Here is a 22,951-nt window from a genome sequence, read left to right as displayed (position 1 = left end):
GGTTAGAGTGTGGAATGCGCTATCACAAGGAGTAGTTGAGGTGAATAACATAGATGCGTTTAAGGGGAAGCTAGATAAGTACATGAGAGAGAAAGGAATAGAAGGATATGCTGATAGGGTTAGATGAAGAGGAGTGGGAGGTGGCTCGTGTGGAGCATAAATGCCGGCATGGACCAGTTGGGCCGAATGGCCTGTTTCTGTACCGTAGACTTTATGTAACTATGGACTTGTTGTTGGATTTAAATACAGGTTGATTAGTGTTAAGCATGTGAAGAAATGTTGTGCCTTTGTTTAAGAAGGGCGGCAGGGAGAAGCCTGGGAACTACAGACCGGTGAGCCTGACATCTGTAGTGGGTAAGTTGTTAGAGGGTATTCTGAGAGACAGGATCTGCAGGCATTTGGAGAGGCAGGGACTAATTAGGAACAGTCAGCATGGTTTTGCGAGTGGAAAATCATGTCTCACGAATTTGATTGAGTTTTTTGAAGGGGTAACCGAGAAGATAGATGAGGGCTGTGCAGTAGACGTGGTCTACATGGACTTCAGCAAAGCCTTTGACAAGGTACCGCATGGTAGGGTGTTACATAAGGTTAAATCTCACGGGATCCAAGGTGAGGCAGCCAATTGGATACAAAATTGGATTGACGACAGAAGACAGAGGGTGGTTGTAGAGGGTTGTTTTTCAAACTGGAGGCCTGTGACCAGCAGTGTGCCTCAGGGATCGGTGCTGGGTCCGCTGTTATTTGTTATTTATATTAATGATTTGGATGAGAATTTAGGAGGCATGGTTAGTAAGTTTGCAGATGACACCAAGATTGGTGGCATTGTGGACAGTGAAGAAGGTTATCTAGGATTGCAATGGGATCTTGATAAATTGGGCCAGTGGGCCGATGAATGGCAGATGGAGTTTAATTTAGATAAATGTGAGGTGATACATTTTGGTAGATCGAATCGGGCCAGGACCTACTCCGTTAATGGTAGGGCGTTGGGGAGAGTTATAGAACAAAGAGATCTAGGAGTACAGGTTCATAGCTCCTTGAAAGTGGAGTCACAAGTGGATAGGGTGGTGAAGAAGGCATTCAGCATGCTTGGTTTCATTGGTCAGAACATTGAATACAGGAGTTGGGATGTCATGTTGAAGTTGTACAGGGCATTGGTGAGGCCACACTTGGAATACTGTGTACAGTTCTGGTCACCCTATTATAGAAAGGATATTATTAAACTAGAAAGAGTGCAGAAAAGATTTACTAGGATGCTACCGGGACTTGATGGTTTGACTTATAGGGAGAGGTTGGATAGACTGAGACTTTTTTCCCTGGAGAGTAGGAGGTTTAGGGGTGATCTTATAGAAGTCTATAAAATAATGAGGGGCATAGATAAGTCAAAATCTTTTCCCAAAGGTAGGGGAGTCTATAACGAGGGGGCATAGATTTAAGGTGAGAGGGGAGAGATACAAAAGGGTCCAGAGGGGCAATTTTTTCACTCAAAGGGTGGTGAGTGTCTGGAACAAGCTGCCAGAGGCAGTAGTAGAGGCGGGTACAATTTTGTCTTTTAAGAAGCATTTGGACAGTTACATGGGTAAGATGGGTATAGAGGGATATGGGCCAAGTGCAGGCAATTGGGACTAGCTTAGTGGTATAAACTGGGCGACATGGACATGTTGGGCCGAAGGGCCTGTTTCCATGTTGTAAACTTCTATGATTCTATGATTCTATAAGAATATGGGGGGGTAATACTAACTTAAAGTAATGGGTTTAATTATACAAGATGAGAAATATTTCTGAAACTGGTAAGAACACTGACAGACATTCACATTTTGTAAGAGGTCATTAATTGATGGTAGTGGATGTCCATCTTAAAGCTGTAACCACATTGTGTGCTTTATATTTATTTCTAACTCCTCACTAAACACTTTTATTTTAATACTGATCATTCATCTGGTAATTGCATGTTTGGAGATGTATGTCCACAACTTTTCGGAGCACTCCTAATGGACGCCCAATGTATCAGTGTATTGTGCTACAGAGAAAATGGTCATGCTTGAAATTCACCTACATCACTGGCTGCAGTGCTGGATCCAGATGAGATGTCCAGTTGATGGGAAGGAAGGAAAATCAGCAGTGTTCCCACCTCAGTTGCACTTCTTCACCTCTACCAAATTGTCCACAAAGCAGTAATGACAGAATCTGTCAAGATGCTACGTTCAATAGCCCCGACCGTAATAATGCTGCTCCTCCTACCCAAAAAGTGCCGAATTATTCTTTTTGTTGTTCCTGGAGCTGATTCCAGGCATCCCTTAAAGGGAGATTGGTTCTGACTGTTTCCCACTCTATGTCGTGTCGATCATTTCGACAAGACAACCAATCATTTTAATGATTACAATACAATTAGTTACACACAGCAACATGGCAGTAAGTACAAAAAAGATGGATTTTTACCGTTTAGGATTACAGTAGTGGGCAGGTCCAGCACTCAGCAGGCGACACGCTTAACTGAACCAATCTGGCATTGGGTTCCCAATGACATGATAGAACCGTGATTTGAATTGAATAATGACATTCCCGCCTGGTTGCAGCAGGAGCACTGGCTGTCTAAGGAGAGAAAATTGGCAGAAAATGGAGGAAGGAAATAAAAATGTGAATTCAAAAGAAAATGATAGTGAAAACAAAGAACTTACATTTATATGGTGCCTTTTACGACCTCATAAGAACATAAGGAATAGGAGCAGGAGTTGGCCCCTCGAGCCTGCTCTGCCATTCAACAAGATCATGGCTAATCTTCTACCTCAACATCACATTCCTGCCCGATCCCCAAATCCCTTAGTATCCAAAAATCTATCGATGTCAGTCTCGAACATACACAGCAACTGAGCATCCACAGCCCTCTGGGGTAGAGAATTGTAAAGGATCACAACCCTCTGAGTGAAGAATATCCTCAAGCACTTTACAGTTAATTAAGTAATTTTGGAAGAGTTGTTATATAGAGAAATGCAGCAGCACACAGCAGGGCCTCATGAACAGCAATGAGATACATGAGCAGATAATGTTTTTCTCTCTGTGATTATGGTTGAGGAATAAATGTTGGCCAGGACGCCAGTGTTGGGGGGTCTCCCCTGCTCTTCTCCGAAATAGTGCCACGGGATCTTTTACGTTCAGCTGAGAGGACGGACGGGGCCTCGGTTTAATGTCCCATCTGAAAGACGGCACCTCCGACAGTGCAGCACTCCCTCAGTACTGCACTGGAGTGTCAGTCTAGATTATGTGCTCAAGTCTCTGGAGTGGGGCTTGAACCCACGACCTTCTGACTTAGCGCTACCCACTGAGCCAAAGCCGACACCTGAATGTGCTCCCCAATTGAGTAAATTAAGCCGTACCATCCAGATGGTCCCAGCTTTGATTTCAGCTGCGCGCTGCATTAGATAGGACATAGGAACAGGAGTAGGCCATTCAGTCCCTCGAGCCTTTTCCACCATTCAGTGAGATCATGACTGATCTGTATCCTAACTCCATTCACCCACTTTGGTTCCACAATTCCTTAACACCCTTGGTTAGCAAAAATCTATCGATCTCAGATTGAAAATGATTAATTGAGCGAGCATCTACTGCTTTTTGTGGGAGAGAGTTTTACACTTCTACCACCCTTCGTGTGAAGAAGTGTTTCCTAACTTCGCTCCTGAATGGCCTGGCTCTGATTTTAAGGTTACGTCCCCTTTGTCCTAGACTCCCCCCAACAGCGGAAAAAGATTCTCTCTATCTACCCTAACAATTCCTTTCAAAATCCTAACAACCTCAATCCAATCACCCCTTAAACTTCGATATTCCAGGGAATACAAGCCTAGTTTATGTAAACCGTTGAGTCGCTACAGTTGGCCTCAGCACTCCTGGGCTAAAGAAGGGAAATATGGGCCAGGCTTCCTGCTCCTGATTACTAATCGGTGATCTCAATGAAAAGCGCCCACGCAGACATTGGGTGAGAACAGAGTCAGACTTGGCTGTGATATCCTCCATGGTCAAATACAATGCTGACATTTAATACAGTAAAGCCTTGGAATAATGAACTGGGAAACTATTTTAAACAGGCTAACAACTTTGTTAAATTATCAAACAAAGAATTTACAGCCAGACTTCTTAACCCAGTCACTACAAATAGCACGGAAGAAATCCAACTCAATGTTGACCAGAACGACTGAAGTCCTGGGGCTGAATGTTAAAGAGAAGAGGCAGGCTGGCTTCATTGGTAACTCTCCCACTTGTAACAATAACAACTTGCGTTTATATTGCACCTCTAACGTGAAAAAAAATGTCCTCAGGCACTTCACAAAGGCAGAGCCAAAGAAGTAGATGTTAGGAAGGGTGCCCGATATCTTGGTCAAAGAGGTGGGTTTTAAGGAGGGTCTTAAAGGAGGAGAAGGAGGTGGAGACGGAAGGCTTTAGGTTCTGGAATTCCAGAACACGGCAGCTGAAGGCACGGCCACCAGTGGTGGGGTGAAGGGGAGAGATACACGAAAGGGAAGAGTCAGGAACTGAGCGTTCAGGTGGGGGTGGGGGAGTTATAGGCCTGCAAGAGGTTATCGAGGTAGGGAGAGGCAAGGCCATAAAGGAACTTAAACATGAGGGTGAGAATTTTAAATTGGAGGCACCAGGGCAACAGGAACCAATGCAGTTCAGCAAATACATGGGTGATAGATAAGTCGGACCTGGTGCAGGATAGAAAACGGGTGGCAGAATTTAGATAAGTTTACACAGGTTGGAGGATGGGAGTCTGGCCAGGAGAGCATTGGAATAGTTGAGCCTGGAAGTGAAAAAAGGCACGGATGAGGGTTTCAGTGACAGATGAGCTGAGGCAGCGGTGGGGATCCATCGATGTTATGAAGAGGGAAGCATGGGGTCAGAAGCATAGCGCGGGGTCAAATAGGATGCTGAAATTTCAAGCAGTCTTATTCAGCTGAAGACAATGACAAGGGAGAGGGGAGACTTGGGGGGGGGGGGCAAAGACAATGACTTCCTAGACATTGACAAAGTCTTCCTATTCCTTAACTGGAGGACAATTGTAAACAATTTTACAACACCAAGTTATAGTCCAACAATTTTATTTTAAAATCCACAAGCTTTTGGAGGCTTCCTCCTTCCTCAGGTGAATGTGGAAATGAAATCCTCGAACCTATCGCATTTATAAATCACAGAACAATGCCTGGTGATTACAGATCATCTTTTCAACTGCCCGTTGCCAAGGCAACCAAAGTGTTCAGACAGATAGGTGTTACCTACAGGGCCACCGAATATACAAACGGCCAGAACTAAAAAAACAGATGATGTGGAGATGCCAATTAAAAAAACAGAGCAAGAGAGGCAGAAACATAGAAACATCCGGAAGGAAAAGACAGCAATTGACCCGTTATATTAAAAACAGATAACATTTGTTCACTGGTGGGGTAACGTGTAGCGTGACATGAACCCAAGATCCCGGTTGAGGCCGTCCTCATGGGTGCGGAACTTGGCTATCAATTTCTGCTCGACGATTTTGCATTGTCGAGTGTCTCGAAGGCCGCCTTGGAGTACACTTACCCGAAGGTCGGTGGCTGAATGTCCTTGACTGCTGAAGTGTTCCCCGACTGGGAGGGAACCCTCCTGTCTGGCGATTGTTGCGCGGTGTCCGTTCATCCGTTGTCGCAGTGTCTGTATGGTCTCGCCAATGTACCATGCTCTGGGGCATCCTTTCCTGCAACGTATGAGGTAGACAACGTTGGCCGAGTCACAGGAGTATGAACCATGCACCTGGTGGGTGGTGTCCTCTCGTGTGATGGTGGTATCTGTGTCGATGATCTGGCATGTCTTGCAGAGGTTACCGTGGCAGGGTTGTGTGGTGTCGTGGACGCTGTTCTCCTGAAAGCTGGGTAATTTGCTGCGAACGATGGTCTGTTTGAGGTTGGGTGGTTGTATTAACTGGAGGAAACTGTGGCTCATCCACGATTGGATATCGGACAAGACCTTGGAGTGGGTGCAGAGGAGATTTACTAGAATGGTACCAGGGATGAGGAACTTCAGTTATGTGGAGAGATTATAGAAGCTGGGATTATTCTCTTTAGAGCAGAGAAGGTTAAGGGGGGACCTAATAGAGATGTTCAAAATCATGAGGGTTTTGATAGAATACACAGGGAAAAGCTGTTTCCACTGGTGGGAGGGTTGGTAACCAGACAAGACAGACTTAAGGTAATTGGCAAAAGAACCAGAGGGGAGATGAGGAAAACCTTTTATGCAGCGAGTTGTTTTGATCTGGAATGCACTGCCTGAAAGGGTGGTGGAAGCAGATTCAATAATAACTTTCAAAAGAGAATTGGATAAATACTTGAAAAGAACATAAGAACATAAGAAATAGGAGCAGGAGTAGGCCAATCGGCCCCTCGAGCCTGCTCTGCCATTCAATAAGATCATGGCTGATCTGATCCCAACCTCAAATCTAAATTCATGTCCAATTTCCTGCCCGCTCCCCGTAACCCCTAATTCCCTTTACTTCCAGGAAACTGTCTATTTCTGTTTTAAACTTATTCAATGATGTAGCTTCCACAGCTTCCTGGGGCAGCAAATTCCACAGACCTAATACCCTCTGAGTGAAGAAGTTTCTCCTCATCTCAGTTTTGAAAGAGCAGCCCCTTATTCTAAGATTATGCCCCCTGGTTCTAGTTTCACCCATCCTTGGGAACATCCTTACCGCATCCACCCGATCAAGCCCCTTCACAATCTTATATATTTCAATAAGATCGCCTTTCATTCTTCTGAACTCCAATGAGTAGAGTCCCAATCTACTCAACCTCTCCTCATATGTCCGCCCCCTCATCCCCGGGATTAACCGAGTGAAACCTTCTTTGTACTGCCTCGAGAGCAAGTATGTCTTTTCTTAAGTACGGGAAAAGGAAATATCTGCAGGGCTATGGGGAAGCAGCAGGAGAATGGGACTAATTAGATCGCTCTTTCAAAGAGCTGGCACAGGCACAACGGACCGAATGGCCTCCTTCAGTGCAGTATCATTCTATGATTTACACGTGGAAAACAGCCACCTAGGTGTGGTAACTTAGGGCCACATGCACCCATGGAACTGTACCCCGACAACCGTTAGGAAAGAAAGGGGAATTGAAAAGAATGGGCCAATTGGGCCAAAGAACCAAAGGTGACATGAGGAAAAGCTTTTTTACTCAGCGAATGGTTAGGATCTGGAATGCACTGCCCGAGGAGATGGTGGAGGCAGATTCAATCATGGCCTTCAAAGGGGAACTGGATAAGTACTTGAAATGAAAAAATTTGCAGGGTTAAAGGGATAGGGCGGGGGAGTGGGACTAGCTGGATTGCTCTTGCGTAGAGCCGGCGCGGACTCGATGGGCCGAATGGCCTCCTTCCGTGCTGTAACCTTTCTGTGGCTCTGTGGTAAGTCTTGCAGGAGTGGGTCATCTCGTGGCGTGAGCCGTTAGTTAGACATGTTCCTCCACCTTTCAACCTGACAAGTCTTTTGCCCCCTAACTTGCTGTGAGTGTAAGCTGATAACAGTGTGGCAAGGGCAACAGGGCATCTGGGACCTTAGTGAACGACGGGACCAACAGTGAGATTTAAGGACTGAGAAAGAAACAGAGGAATGTCAGAGAAGGAGGGTGAATTAGAGTCAAAGCAGGTACAGAAAGAGAAACAAAGAGAGGGAAAGAAAGATTGGATGAAGAGACAGATAAAAAAGAAAGGAAAAGTAAGAAAAAAATGTAAAAATTTAAAATTTGAAATTTTTAAAATCTCTAATAACAATTTTCTACCTGCAGGAATGAGACTCAACGGTTTAAATTGTTCCCTTTCTGGGCAGGAGTGGTTGATTGGTATTGCGTGAACAATTATCACAGCGTTAAAAGGGTGCTTTCACGATTAATAACTTTCAGTGGCGAGTTTAATGGGCAATTAATGTGCAAATCCAGCAAGTTCTTAAAAATAATGGGGAGGATGAGGGTGAGATGCTGTTTGTGTGAAGTGTAAATTGACCAGCAAGATTGGAGGTTCACAACTCTTGGCATTTCACTTCATCCTCTGAACTCGCTGGCCAATTTGTGCATTGGTAATGGCGTTAACACGGCATTGTTTTTTCCAGGAAGATTTGGCCCAAGTTTTGTCCTAATGACCACTGTGCATGTTCATGATTACAGACACTATAATCTGTAACAATATTTGCAAATTTGTCCTTGTTCAATAGGGTGATGAAGGCCCATTGGGCCCTCCAGGAAGCCACGGACCACTAGTAAGTTTTAAACCTTACAATTACAATGGGCATGATTTTAACGGTGAAAAACAGGTGGGTAGGGGGTGGGGGGGCATTCAAAATTGCCACCATTTCGGACCTGCCTCCAACCCGCCCATTTCCGGTTTTCACCGGGGCGGGTCCGGTTTTAAAACCTTTCAAGGAGATTTTGGGCCTCCATTTTCCCACAGTTTCCGATTTCAACCCCGGGGGGTCGAGATTCCCGGGCCTTCTCTTTTACGCCTCGTGAAAGGACGAGACTAACAGGTAAGTGCCTTTCTGGCACAGCTTGTGGGCCAGGAGGAGCAGGAGTGCTTCCCCCAGGCCCAACAAGCCTACCTGCAGCGACCCCCCGATGATCGCGGACCGACCCCCGATTGCGGTCCCGACCCCCGACCCCGATCACCAATCACGGACCCCCCAGAGCCTGATCGCGGACTCCCGAGCCCGATCCCCCCCCCCCACAATGATCGCGATCCCCTCGATGACCCCTGATCCCGACAACCCCCCGTGACTGACCCCCGAACCGTCCCCCCATGACCAACCTGTGTCCCATGCCAACCTTTGTCCCATGCCAACCTGTGTCCCATGCCAACCCATGCCCCCCATGCCCACCCATGCCCCCCATGCCTCCCCCCCATCCATAAAAAACAAAGACTTACCTGAACAAGTCCTCTCCCTGCCTGGTCTTCCGTCCGACTGAGGCCAGCCTGTCAATCAACCGGTCAGTCGGACGGCAAACCGACAAAAAATAATAAAAGATGTCCTTACGTCTAAATCGTAAGGACGTCGGGGAAACCCGTAGTTCCGGGTTTCCCATCCCCAATTTGAGCCCCCTCACCCCCTTCCCGGCTCGGGGTCAAAATCATGTCCAATATCTCTCCCAAATCGTACACAGATGCCTCATAGCACCACTATATAATGGTGCTGTAGAAAATGAGTTGAGCATGCAGCATCATTACTTCTCTTATTTAATCCATGCAGGAAAAATATATAATTTATATATCACATATACAATTAGTTAGTCAGGGAAACATTACATCCAAGAGTACTGAGGTGGGGTCACAAGGGGTCAAATGTAGCAGATGCTGGGGTTTGTATTAAAAACAGATAACTTTTTTTTTGCTGGAAATCGCAGCAGGTCCGGCCGCATCTGTGTATGGAGAACAAGCCAACTCCGACTTGAGTCTGGATGACTCTACGTCAGGTGGGGTTACATGTAGCGTGACATGAACCCAAGATCCCGGTTGTGTCCATCACCGGCATCTCCACATCATATACAATTAGAGCAGCCAAAGTGCTGAATTCATGAGCAGGTAGCCCCTGAAAACAGGCAGATCTCCTTTTAGGAATAGGAGCATTTTTTTAAAAACTTTTTGCAGAAAGCCTACCTAATGAATCAAAGACATGCTGATCTTTTATTTAAGTGTGTGTGTTGCTGTAATGTGTGCCAGCAGTTTTGCTGCAACATGTTTATCATAGCTGTCATAACAGGCAAGAAGAAGGATTTATGTTTCTGTTGTAATATTGTATGTGTTCATAGCATTTTTGGCTTCACACAGAGGGTTGCTTGCCACTATTTTGGGTTTTGAACCTGTCATTCATTCTCAGGATAGCAACACTGAGTAGGCTGTAAGAAATTAACTCTAATGTAAGCTATCTCTTTGTACTGCATAATACATTTCTCTCTGAGCAGTTACAGAAATACAGATATAAAATATATGTACCTCATATTACAGAAAAGATATAGAGGCAATAGAGAAGGTGCAAAAAAAAGATTTACAAGGATGATTCCAGAACTAAGAAATTATAACTATCAGGAAAGATTGAACAAACTGGGGCTCTTTTCTCTAGAAAAGAGCAGGCTGAGAGGTGACCTGATAGAGGTCTTTAAAATTATGAAAGGGTTTAATAGGGTAGACGTAGAGAAGACTTGTGGGGGAGACCAAAACTGGGGGCCATAAATACAGGATAGTCACTGATAAATCCAATAGGGAATTCAGCAGAAACTTCTCCCAGAGAGTGGTTAGAATGTGGAACTCGCTACCACAAGGAGTAGTTGAGGCAAATAGCATAGATGTATTTAAGGGGAAGTTTGATAAACACATGAGGGAGAAAGGAATAGAAGGTTATGTTGATAGGGTGAGATGAAGTAGGGTGGGAGGCGGCTCGTGTGGAGCATAAATGTCGGTACAGAGCAGTGGGGTCGAATGGCCTTGTTTCTGTGCTGTAAATTCTATGTAATAGAAATATTGAAATAGTCTTGTTTACTTCTTTGTGCAACAACTTTCTTTGTTTTAGGGACGACTCAGTCGAAGAGGGTACCTTGGAGAGCCTGGACCGGATGGCATTAAGGTAATCGCTATGTCCTTTCATTACAAGAGACTACATATCTATAGTCTGGCTATCTGACACGTACACTGCAGTCGTGTGTCAGTAATATCACCAGTGTTGTTCTACAGTTGCCAGTACGATTTCTTTCAAAATCAGCAGAACAATTCTACATTGCTAATAATAAATATTTTGTATCCTTATTCTGATCAAACAGGGGGAGCAAGGAGACTTGGGAAATATTGGAAAGATTGGAGAACTGGTAGGTTATCATTTGATTCTTTTCCAAATTCAGTTTGTACAAGTTTATTGTAAACGCTTAGGAAGGTTTAGCACAAGCAATGCCATTAGGTTCTGTTGACAATTTAAGTTTTGAATGTAATAAAACTGACTGTCCGTAAATTGAATGTCAGCAATGATTATCTTTCCGTACTTTTCTACAGTCTGGCCATCTGACACGTACACTACAGTTTTGTGTCAGTAATACAATCAATGCTGTTCTACGCCCCACCTTGCAAACTCCATAAACTTGAGCTCATCCAAAACTCTGCTGCCCATATCCTAACTTGCACCAAGTCCTGTTCACCCATCACCCCTGTGCCCCTATGTTGGCCCCCGGTCCGGGAACGCCTCGATTTTAAAATTCTCATCCTTGTTTTCTAATCCCTCCATGGCCTCGCCCCTCCCTATCTCTGTAACCTCCTCCAGCCCTAAAACCCTCCGATATTTCTGCGCTCCTCCAATTCTAGCCTCTTGCTCATTCCCGATTTTCATCACTCCACCGTCAGGGCTTTAAGCTCTGGAATTCCCTCCCTAAACCTCTCTGCCTCTCTCTCCTCCTTTCAGATGCTCCTTAAAACCTACCTCTTTGACCAAGCTTTTGGTCACGTGTCCTAATATCTCCTTATGTGGCTCGGTGTCAAATTCTGTTTGGTAACGTTCCTGTGAAGCGCCTAGCACCTTTTACTACTTTAAAGATGTTATATAAATGCAAGTTGTTGTTGTTTATGGCCCAGTTGTACTGCAGATACCAGTTGGACACTTCATAATCCCAGTGAGAATAAAACGAGCTCTGTAGATGCATGGTTCCATCCATACACAGGACAGTCAGATTTTTGCTAACACTAAAACAATTGTGTCAAATGGCCTGTTTACTTGTTGTAACTTCTATGTATTTTCAAAAGCTCCCCGGCAGACAATTTTTCAAATGCGCTTTACACTGGTTGAAGTTATGCTGCCAATTTCCTCCTGGAAGTGGCTCCACATCACATGTCAGAATTAGATGCGTTTTCAGATTGGCAATTTTATTCCCTATTTGTGCCATAGTTTTAGCATGTGTCGCACTGTCATAAAAGCTGCAGGATAACTGGGCTGTTAGAATGCTAATGTATCGCCTTGCCATCAGCAGCTCCTATAGACTTGCATATGATGCTAGACAGTAGAGCACAGGGGAAGTCTATGGGCACATTTATGCTGCAACTTTTTGGGTCTTGATAGAGTAAATAAAGAGAAACTATTTCCACTGGCAGAAGGGTTGGTAACCAGTGGTCACAGATTTAAGATAATTGGCAAAAGAGCCAGAGGAGAAATGAGGAGAATTTATTTTTATGCAGCGAGTTATTATTGATTTTACCCACATTTTGGATTATGTAGCTATCCTCCACTCACTGCATTTTGCTGGAGAAATAATCCTGCTTTTATCGGGAGAAGTTGCTGCAGTTTCAGTCATGAGCTCTGTTTGTTGTAGTTGGTAGAGAATCCTTTTAAATAGACTCTGCTGAGTAAATAGACTCTGTTTGCTGAGTAAATAGACTGTTTGCTTCAGTGTGCTGTTTGAATAGACTCTGTTTGCTGAGTAAATAGACTTTGTCTGCTGTAAAATAAACTCTGTTTGCTGTGAGTCCTGCCCCACCTCCAACTCATTGGCTGACACAGTGGTGTCAAAGACACTCTAATCGGGATCAGCTGTTAAAGGTGGAAGAGAAGAATTCCTGACAGAAGAGGAGGTCGAGAATCTTTAAAAGCAGATTTCTGCATGGCAGAAACAAATCTGTCAGCATTTCCAAAAAATAACCCAGGACAAAATTAATTGGCACTTGGAAAAGTATGGGCTAATAAATGAAAGTCAGCACGGATTTGTTAAAGGGAAATCATGTTTGATTAACTTGATTGAGTTCTTTGATTAAGGTATGGAGATGGTTGATGAGGGTAATGCGGTTAATATTGTCTATATGGACTTTCAAAAGGTATTTGATAAAGTACCACATAATAGACCTGTTAGCAGAAAAGCCCAAGAGGTTTCAAGGGACAGTGACAGCTTGAATACAAAATTGGCTAGGGGACAGAAAGCAGAGAGTAGTGGTGAATGGTTGTTTTTGAGACTGGAGGGAAGTATACAGTGATGTTCCCCAAAGGTCAGTATTAGGACCACTGCTCTTTTTGATATATATTAATGACCGGGATTTGGGTATAGAGGGTATAATTTCAAAATTTGCAGATGGACACGAAATTCGAAAATGTATTAAACAATGGGGAGGATAGTAACAGACTTCAGGAGGACGTAGACAGTTAGAGGTATTCAAAATCATGAACGGTTTTGACAGAATAAATAAGGAGAAACTGTTTCCAGTGGCAGAAGGGTCAGTAACCAGAGGACACAGATTTAAGGTGATTGGCAAAAGAGCCAGAGGCAACATGAGGGAACATTTTTTTACGCAGTGAGTTGTGATGATCTGGAATGCACTGCCTGAAAGGGTGGTGGAAGCAAATTCAATAGTAACTTTCAAAAGGGAATTGGATAAATACTTGAAGGGAAAAAATGTGCAGGGCTATGGGGAAAGGGCAGGGGAATGCGACTAATTGGATAGCACTTTCAAAGAGCCGGCACAAGCACGATGGGCCAAATGGCCTTCTCCTGTGCTGTACCTACAATGATTCTATGATTTTTGCCATTCTGCCTACAGACACCTGCACTTGCTTCTGACCAGCTTCTCAGAGGGTCGCAGCACCAGCAGATTTTCAGCCCCCCCCCCCCATTTCCCCCCCGCCCCGACCCCTTCTTACCCAATGTCAGGGGGTACTCAGGAGTCGATGTAGCATTTCCCAATGGACAGTTAATCTCGTGCTTTTTTCTCGGTGTCACCTGAGGGCCAGAATTGTAGGAATTGGTTGGCCCCTCATGCTGTACGGAAGGGTCATTGGACTGAGGTGGTTGGTGCTCCTGGGCAGCCTGCGCTCACCTCCCACATCCCACAGCACAGTGCTCTGAGGGGGCTGCGCTCCTGAAGGAGCTGCATCTCCTGGGCAGCCTGCGCTCACCTCCCACATTCCACAGCACCGTGCTCTGAGGGACCTGCGGTCCTGAAGGAGCTGCATCTCCTGGGCAGCCTGCGCTCACCTCCCACATTCCACAGCACGGTGCTCTGAGGGGGCTGCGGTCCTGAAGGAGCTGCATCTCCTGGGTGGCTTGGTCCTCATCGTCCTTCTCACCATCGTCTTCCTCTTCCTGTGCCACCCGTGGCTGTGGTGGATCTGTAGGAAGGGAGGGTAGAAGGCAAGAATGGGTGAACGTCGTCCCCTGGGAATTAAGAAGATAGAGTAACTTTCAACAGGCAATTGGATAAATACATGAAAGGGAAAAAATTACAGGGCCATGGGGAAAGAGCAAGGGAGTTCTACCAAGTCACCCATAAATTATCACTTGTGCCACCCGGAGGGAGGTGGCATTGACTGCCAACTGTGGAACCTCTGGGGGTACTGTTCTGCAGTCCTGAGGGGTAATTGGGCAGCTCTTTCAAAGAGCCGGCGCAGGCACGATGGGCCGAATGGCCTCCTTCTGTGCTGTCTGATTCTATGACTCTAGAAGGGGGAATGAAGTTTGTGGCTGTGTGGTGCTTCACAGGCATGCCAAGGTGACAGTGCAGGTGTTCAGTCAGTGACCTGGTGCCGGCCAAATGCCGCGGGCCTCACCATCTCCCACGGCAAGAGCCTCCCCTTGAGCTGCGTGGCCTTGTCCTTGAAGAGGGCGAGGGGTTCAGATGTGGGGGGTGCCCCCCTTTGGTGGCCTGCCTATTTCTCCTGCAAAGAATTGAATAAATTAGGGCAGTTCGGGAGTGCGTTTGGCATGGCAGAGGTGAAACAATAGATGTGGGGGGTTGTAACGGATTCAGAGGGACACCAATTGGTAATCAATATCTCTTATTAATAGTCAAATCAAACATGTAAAGGTATTAAATATTTAAGACAACAAAGATCAAAACAATATTACCCCGTTTGATCTCTGGGCAGAAGTCGTAATTAAGTTGGCAACGTGGTTGTTTCAAGTTTTCCGACGGTGAGGTAGTCTTCTGATAGTCAGGCGTTCTTCAGATAGCTAAGTGTTCTCTCGACAGTTGGATGATCTTCACTGATTCCTCCACCCTGAGCTCAAAAGACATTGGGTTTTTTATGACCCCCTCCCCTGGCAGGACTCTCCCACCATTTATGGAACAACATTCATAAGACCCTTGTTGGACTCTAGGGGAATCAAGGGATACGGGGATCGGGTGGGAAAGTGGAGTTGAGGTCGAAGATCAGCCATGATCTGATTGAATGGCGGAGCAGGCTCGAGGGGCCGTACGGCCTACTCCTGCTCCTATTTCTTATGTTCTTATAGATTAATGAAGTTGTTTTTCAGAGAATTCAGATGGTCAGCTTGTTTTAACATTCCTCTTTTAACCACAAGACCCTTTAGAAGGTAGCATTGTCAAGCTATCTAGCCGTGGCCCTGGTCTTATCGCTATCTTTGGATTATTGATCCGCTTTTTTGGGTCATTCATCACGTTCTTTTATCATGTAGCTGCCATGTCTAGCAAAGAGGGTGACAGGGGTCAGTCACTGGTCAAAGGTTAGCAGTTCACAATTCAGCAAAATAAGCCACACACTCAGCAAAATACACAGCACAGCCCGCAGAGCATGATGGTTAGTAGCTTTAAGAAAAAAATGTCAATTTTTCCCTATTTCCAATATTCTTACAGGGTGTGGGAGCGTTAAAGTAGAGGGAAGGGTGTTTGGGGGTTGTGCGAGGCAGTCCTTGTGTGTTAGGGGAGCTGAATAGCTGTAGAACAGGCTCGGGAGTTGGAGGCGCCCTTAGCCAGAGAGCCTTGTGAAGGGTTAGTGGTGTAAGTGTTGCTTTGAGAGGGTGAAGAACGTGTCGGCGCCCAGGGGCGGGCAAGGAAGAAAAGGGAGAGGCGAGCAGCCTGTGACCTAGAATCATAGAAGTTTACAACATGGAAACAGGCCCTTCGGCCCAACATGTCCATGTCGCCCAGTTTATACCACTAAGCTAGTCCCAATTGCCTGCACTTGGCCCATATCCCTCTATACCCATCTTACCCATGTAACTATCCAAATGCTTTTTAAAAGACAAAATTGTACCCGCCTCTACTACTGCCTCTGGCAGCTCGTTCCCGACACTCACCACCCTTTGAGTGAAAAAATTGCCCCTCTGGACCCTTTTGTATCTCTCCCCTCTCACCTTAAATCTATGCCCCCTCGTTATAGACTCCCCTACCTTTGGGAAAAGATTTTGACTATCTACTTTATCTATGCCCCTCATTATTTTATAGACTTCTATAAGATCACCCCTAAACCTCCTACTCTCCAGGGAAAAAAGTCTCAGTCTATCCAACCTCTCCCTATAAGTCAAACCATCAAGTCCAGGTAGCATCCTAGTAAATCTTTTCTGCACTCTTTCTAGTTTAATAATATCCTTTCTATCCTTGCCTGCCCCGCTGAGGATATGGAACCTTTTGCAGTACTGTTCCGCAGTCCTGGGTGGAGGGGGGGTTGCGAAGGAGTTGGCGGTCAGTGCCACCTCTCTCCGGGTGGCACAAGTGATAATTCATGGGTGACTTGGTAGCACCCACCCCCAGGGGTCTGTTCTTCCTGCCTTAAATGCCCTTTCAGGAGGTCTGAACAAGCGAAGTTGCACATTCTGCTTCTCTGGCTTGGTGCCATGTACTCTGGGCACAGATGGCACTTAAATATTCATAATTCTGTCCAAATGTAATAAAAAACATTGGCAAGACGTGCAGTGAAGTAATTTGAGGGAGAAATGAAAGAACCAAAGAGCGTTCCTGCCTTCCTTTCTCGGCCCTCAGTGCGCTGCTTCGATAGTACAGACTGAACAGTCCATTTAAAAGGTGGCACAGAAGTTTCCTGCTGGTTCAGCTGCTTGCACCAGATTTACACTGGTTTCACACCATTGGGTACGTAAGTGAGCATACATGTCCGTGTATCTCCCTCTAGAGGCCTTTTTTGAAAGGTACAACAGCAGTGCAGATCACATCGAGGAATATCCAGGCCTTGGACTCTTCTTAGCATGGGTCACGACATTTGAACTTGTAGTCACTGTCTAATACCACTCCTGACATGTAACTACACCACTGCTGTTCTCTTAGTCTTAATGTGCCTGTAAGCAATGGTAAGTAAATGCACCTGTACAGTAGTGTGCTTAATTATGGTACTGAGCTGTCGTGTTATAATGCTACTGTGGCTTAGATTTAAGTAGATATCACATTAAAGGAATACAGTGTGGCAACTTTAGGAAGAATGCAATGTCCGCGAGGAGTGCACCAAATAGTGTGGCGACAGGACCCACAATGGTGGCAAAAACCCTGAAAGATGCCTTAAAGACTCGGGTATACAGGGTATAATTTCAAAGGTTGCAGATGACACTAAACCTGGAAATGTAGTAAACAATGTGGAGGATAGTAACAGACTTCAGGGGGACATAGGCAGACTGGTGAAATGGGCAGACACATGGCAGATCGAATTTAATGCAGAGAAGTGTGTAGTGATGCATTTTTGTGGAAAGACTGTGGAGAGATAATACAAACTAAATGGTACAATTTTAAAGGGAGTGCAGGAACAGAGAGACCTGGGGGTATATGTACACAAATCTTTGAAGGTGGCAGGACAAGTTGAGAAGGCTGTTAAAAAGCATATGGGATCCTGAGCTCATTAATAGAGGCACAGAGTACAAAAGCAAGGAAGTTATGCTAAACCTTTATAAAACACTAGTTAGGCCTCAGCTGAAGTATTGTGAAGCTGGGCACTACACTTTAGGAAGGATGTGAAGGCCTTAGAGAGGATGCAGGAGAGATTTACTAGAATGGTGTTAGCAAAGAGGGGCTTCAGTTATGTGGAAAGACTAGAGAAGCTGGGGTAGTTCTCATTAGAGCAGAGAAGGTTAAGGGGAGATTTGATAGAGGTGTTCAAAATCATGAACGGTTTTGACAGAGTAAATAAGGAGAAACTGTTTCCAGTGGCAGAAGGGTCGGTAACCAGAGGACACAGATTTAAGGTGATCGGCAAAAGAGCCAGAGGCGACATGAGGAAACATTATTTTACGCAGCGAGTTGTTATGATCTGGAATGCGCTGCCTGAAAGGATGGTGGAAGCAGATACATTAGTAGCTTTCAAAAGGGAATTGGATAAATACCTGAAGGGTAAAAAAATTACAGGGCTATGGGGAAAGAGCAGGGGAATGGGATTAATTGGATAGCTCTTTCAAAGAGCCAGCACAGGCACAATGGGCTGAATGGCCTCCTCCTATCTACGATGATACGATGAAGAGACTATCTTTCAGATAGATCTTTAAGTCAACTTGAAGAGAGGTAGACTCAAGGATGGCAGAGGCTAATAGTCATCACCCCTGTGCTCGCTGACCTACACTGGCTCCTGATCAAATCAATCCATGGCCTCGCCACTCCCTATCTCTGCAACCTCCTCCAGCCCTACAATCCTCCGAGACCTCTGCGCTCCTCCAACTCTGGCCTCATGCGTATCCCCGTTTTCCTTCGCTCCACCATTGGCGGCCGTGCCTTCAGCTGCCTGGGCCCTAAGCTCTGGAATTCTCTCCTTAACCCTCTCCGCCTCTCTACCTCTCTCTCCTCCTTTAAGAAGCTCCTTAAAACCTGTCTCCTTCCTATCCTATTATCTCCTTATGTGGCTCGGTGTCAAATATTGCCAGATTTGCTCCTGTGAAACGCCTTGGGACGTTTTGCTATGTTAAAGGCTCTATATAAATGTGTGTTGTTGTTGTTGTTGTTGTTGTTGTTGTTGTGAGTAGTCGATTGCACAGATGGTAATAGTGACCTGCGAAGTAAGGGCATGGGCAATAACGACGTCCACAGGAATGAGACAGTGTTTTCTTGGACAACAGCAGCGATCTACAAAATGCTAAAATGCCCTTTTAGAAACTTACGGAGGCTAGTGTGCATTGTTGAATTGCAGTGACAACACAGGGTCACGGTGACCTCATGGAACACTGCAAGGACAGATGATCACCCTTGTGGGCATTGGTGGTAGACGAGACAGCTGTTCATACTGAAAACCGACATTCTTAATGTTCCTAAGGGAAAAATAGCCATGAAATGCTTGAAGACGCTCAGATTCAGCTAAGTTCATGTTCAGTGTTGTGATAAATCATGTAGACTGACACTCTTTGCTGCAGATTTATGGACATGATTAAAAAAAAATGATAATGCCGACGTAGATATTTAAAATATCTGGCTTATTAAACCATACGGAGCAGATTTTCCTGTTCCTGCATCTGAGCATTTTGGATCGCCTAGGCACAACACAGAGAGGAAAATTGGATAGGGATTACTTGCCCGTGAGAGAGCCCGCCCAAAATTCTGTTCATTAATTTCATGAAGTGTCTATTAGCACCACTGTGTCAGCCAATGAGTTGGTAGCGGGGCGGGACTTACAGCAAACAGTCTATCTTACAGCAAAGTCTATTTACAGAATCTATTTAAAAAGAGTCTCAATGAACTACAGCAAACAGAACTCATGACTAAAACTACAGCAACGTCTCCCGATAAAAGCAGGTTTATTTCACCAGTAAAACGTTGTGAGTGGGGGATAGTTACATAATACAAATTATGCGCGTAAAATCAATCCCAGTCACTTACAGCAGTGCGGTCTCCAGGCGTGATTGATGGGGGAATTACTCAATCATCTCCCTTCTGGACGGAAATAGTGGTGTCACTGTATGCAGCCTTAATTTAAAGCCAATCCAATATCCCCAGGCGCAGGAACAGGAAAATCTGCTTCCAGTTCTCCGATTTGCTTAGTTCTGGAGTCAAAGGGTTAAGAAGCATGAAGATACTTTAAAGTGGATGGGAGCTGTCGTCAGAAAGTCAAAGACAAGGGTCAAGGTTACTTATGACATACAGGTGTAAAAGCCCCACGTGTATGAACAGGTTGTTCTAATTACATAGTACAGAGACATGTCTATAGTTTGATGTCATTCGGAGAGGCCAGCGCACTCTAAAGAGGTTTTACTAAACCGTTTGTGGATTTAAAGTAGAACCAAAAGCTTACGCACAAGAGTTTGGTTTTAGTATTCCTTTGGTCTGGCAAAAGCAGGAGTAATATTTTCTAAAATATATCTCTCAATTGGGTGGTGCTGTGTGTTGGAGCACTGGCCTTTCGCCTCTTCATCATCTTGGTCTGATTCTAAACCCAGAACCATCAGACGGATGTCTCTTTTCTGATTACTGAGCCACTCAGTCCTTCAAGCCACTTCAGCGAGTGCGAGTCCGTGGCACAAATCTGCCCATAATTTGGCAGTCCCATTTGAAGAGGTCAAGGGGCAACTGATGTCAGAAGTGGAAATGTCAGACTGCTGTATCAGGGAGTGCGTTTCTAAGGCTGGGGCAGATCAGAGCAGACCTAACTTGGAACCCGTGCTAGTCCTGATCTGGATGTGCTCGTTGCTGACGGTGTTGAACAAATACCTGGCCACCCCTCGAGTGATGGGATGGTTTAATGACCTCCCTGACATAAACTTCAACAATAAATATCACCTTGGCTCAGTCATAGCACCCCAGTATTTTCTGAGTCAGAAGATTGCTGCACTTCCAGGAGGTGAACAGATAACCTGAGCTGACGCTTCAGGGAAGTACCAAGGGGAGTACTGGGTTGTTGAAACTGATGTCTTTCGGATGCGCTGTTAAACCAAAGCCCTGCCTGCCTGCTCCTGTGGTCCAGGAGGGCGTAAAGCTCAATGGAGCTCCTCGAAGAGGGTAACCCGCACCTGCAGCACTTTCTCGTGCAAATGGCCGTTCTTCACGAGTGAGCCTAAGCAGTGAAAGGTGGTCAGCTATTTGACTATGGAGGGCATCACAGCAAGCCCAATCCTGTGGTTCGTCCAGTGCCCCCCCACACACACACACACACACACACACATGCACTTTCCAGCAGGGATCACTGGCTAGTGATTAAAAATGGGGAATTTTTGTTGGGGTTTTCTTTCCCCCGGTTTGGGACACTGAGGCACCTCTGCTCCTGTCTCAGCTGAAATCAGCTAACGGCACAGACTGGAAAGTGATGCTTCAGGGATCTTCCTGATCTCTATGGTTTAGTACCACATTACATCGTGCAATAAATTGCATTTGAGGATCCCAGGACCCATAATGGGTGGGGCAGTGCAGTCCCCACTGGTTTGAATTCTACGGCCCCCCTGATTTTAACTGCGGGCCAGTTTTCAACGGGCGAACAGTGCTCCAGAAATGAGTGCCGGGGTGTTTTTAATTCCCAGGCCTCATTTAAATCCTGTCAGCTGCCTTCCTACCGGTTCCGGCCAGGAAATCATCGGGAAGCGGTGGGAAATCATGCGGCCCTGGAGCCCCCCCACCCCCCCCCCCCCAACTGCCAGAGACCAGGTAAGTGGCGGGATTGGCTGCCAGAGCTGTGCTGCAGAGGTCGCGATCGGGATGGAGGGGGGTGTTGGGGTGCAGGGCTGGTGAGCGCACAGCAGGGGAGGCCGAATCTTTCCTCATGGGGCTCTTCTGGCAGACCCCAAACCACTTCCCCTTCCGATAGCTTGGCCTGGCGGGAGACGCGCCACCGCTTCCCGCTCAGGCCGACGAGTTAAAATTGCAGTCGGATCTGGATGACATCATCGGGACCTGACAGGCCGCTCAGCAAGTTAAAATTGCAACCGGTCGAGCGCCTGACGGCCGCAGAACGGGTAAGTAACCTTGGCGATTTCAAGTGCCCAGCTACCCGGTTTCTCTGCCGGACAGGCGGGGTTAAAATCACCCCCGCCCCTCCTAGTTTTGGCATTCACCGCCAGATTTCCTCCTGGCTGTTTGATCCCCACCAGTCTCGGCTCGGATTGTATTCGGGACAGTGCACCGAGCAGAACTTAGAACAGCACTGATGTGGGGAGATGTCTGTGAGCCAGGCCAATCTAACCTGATTGAGGAGGATAGTGTCAATGCAGGCCTCAACATGAGGGAAGAATAATATTCTATTTACATTGTACAGTGACATTTAAAAATGGTTAGACAAATTAATCTAGAGCGGAAAGCTTCTGCCGCAGTTATTAATATCTCTGTCTCTTCGCAGGGTCCTGTTGGCTTGCCTGGGCCTGGCGGTCCCTCTGGAATACTTGGCGAAAAGGTAAGCCATCTGGCATTTAAATAACTAAAACCGTTAAAATACCTCTTTAAAAGTAAGCCGTTTTCTTCAACACTGAATGATGCTACCAGCTGTGCACAGCTGTTCCCGAAACAGCTGCACCGCTAACCCTGGGGACAGGTTTGTGACAAAAACGGGCCAGATTTTGCGGGGCATCTAACGGGGCAGCGAGTGAAACAGGGCATCTGGGACCTGAGTGAACTGGGCAAGCATCAGAGTATCTCCTTAACCAGTGAGGTTACATAGAAACATAGAAAAATGGAAAATAGGAGCAGGAGTAGGCCATTCGGCCCTTCGAGCCTGCTCCGCCATTCAATATGATCATGGCTGATCCTCTATCTCAATACCATATTCCCGGACTCTCCCCACACCCCTTGATGCCTTTTGTGAAATTAACAGCGCAAGGACTGAGAATGAAGTGTAAATTAGAGAGGGTGAATTCAATGTCAAATCAGGTACAGAAAGAGAAATAAAGAGAGGGAAAGAAAGATTGGATTAAGGGAGAGAGAGAAGAAAGAGACAGAAAGGAAACGTAATAAAAATCTTCCTGAAAAATTCAAAAGCTGAAGGAATGAGGCTGGACACTTGTAATCGTTAATTTTCGGTGCCAGGGAGGTTGATTAGCAGTAATTATCACGTCATTAAAAGGATACTTACACTTGTAATGACAAGACTTGACTTTCGGTGGCGAGTTTAACGGGCTATTAGGACAAGTTCCTAACAAAAACAGGGAGGCTAAGGGCAAGATGCCCTTTTCACAACGCTAATGGTGGAGCAGTGCAACTCGGACAGTATCTTTCGGATATTCACATCTAACCGCGCATCTAGCCCTCGTCTGAAATTGCTGTACCGTTTGCCCATAAATAACAGCGAGCGCCATTA

General features: G+C 45.8%; 1 protein-coding gene across 1 annotated transcript in view; it reads left to right on the top strand.

The window, feature by feature from the left end:
• LOC137325103 (collagen alpha-1(XXIV) chain) overlaps positions 1–22,951 on the top strand; it is a 423,963-nt gene that overhangs the window by 247,371 nt on the left and 153,641 nt on the right. Inside the window, exons 21-24 of the mRNA XM_067989822.1 lie at positions 8,219–8,263; positions 10,565–10,618; positions 10,812–10,856; positions 21,998–22,051. Of these exons, the coding sequence (XP_067845923.1) occupies positions 8,219–8,263; positions 10,565–10,618; positions 10,812–10,856; positions 21,998–22,051 (198 nt within the window). The remainder of the gene's footprint in view (positions 1–8,218; positions 8,264–10,564; positions 10,619–10,811; positions 10,857–21,997; positions 22,052–22,951) is intronic.

This window comes from Heptranchias perlo, chromosome 9 (genome assembly GCF_035084215.1).
Source record: "Heptranchias perlo isolate sHepPer1 chromosome 9, sHepPer1.hap1, whole genome shotgun sequence".
In the NCBI taxonomy this organism is placed as follows: domain Eukaryota; kingdom Metazoa; phylum Chordata; class Chondrichthyes; order Hexanchiformes; family Hexanchidae; genus Heptranchias; species Heptranchias perlo.
Note: the sequence above shows the minus strand (reverse complement) of the source record. Positions and strands in the feature narration are given on the sequence as shown.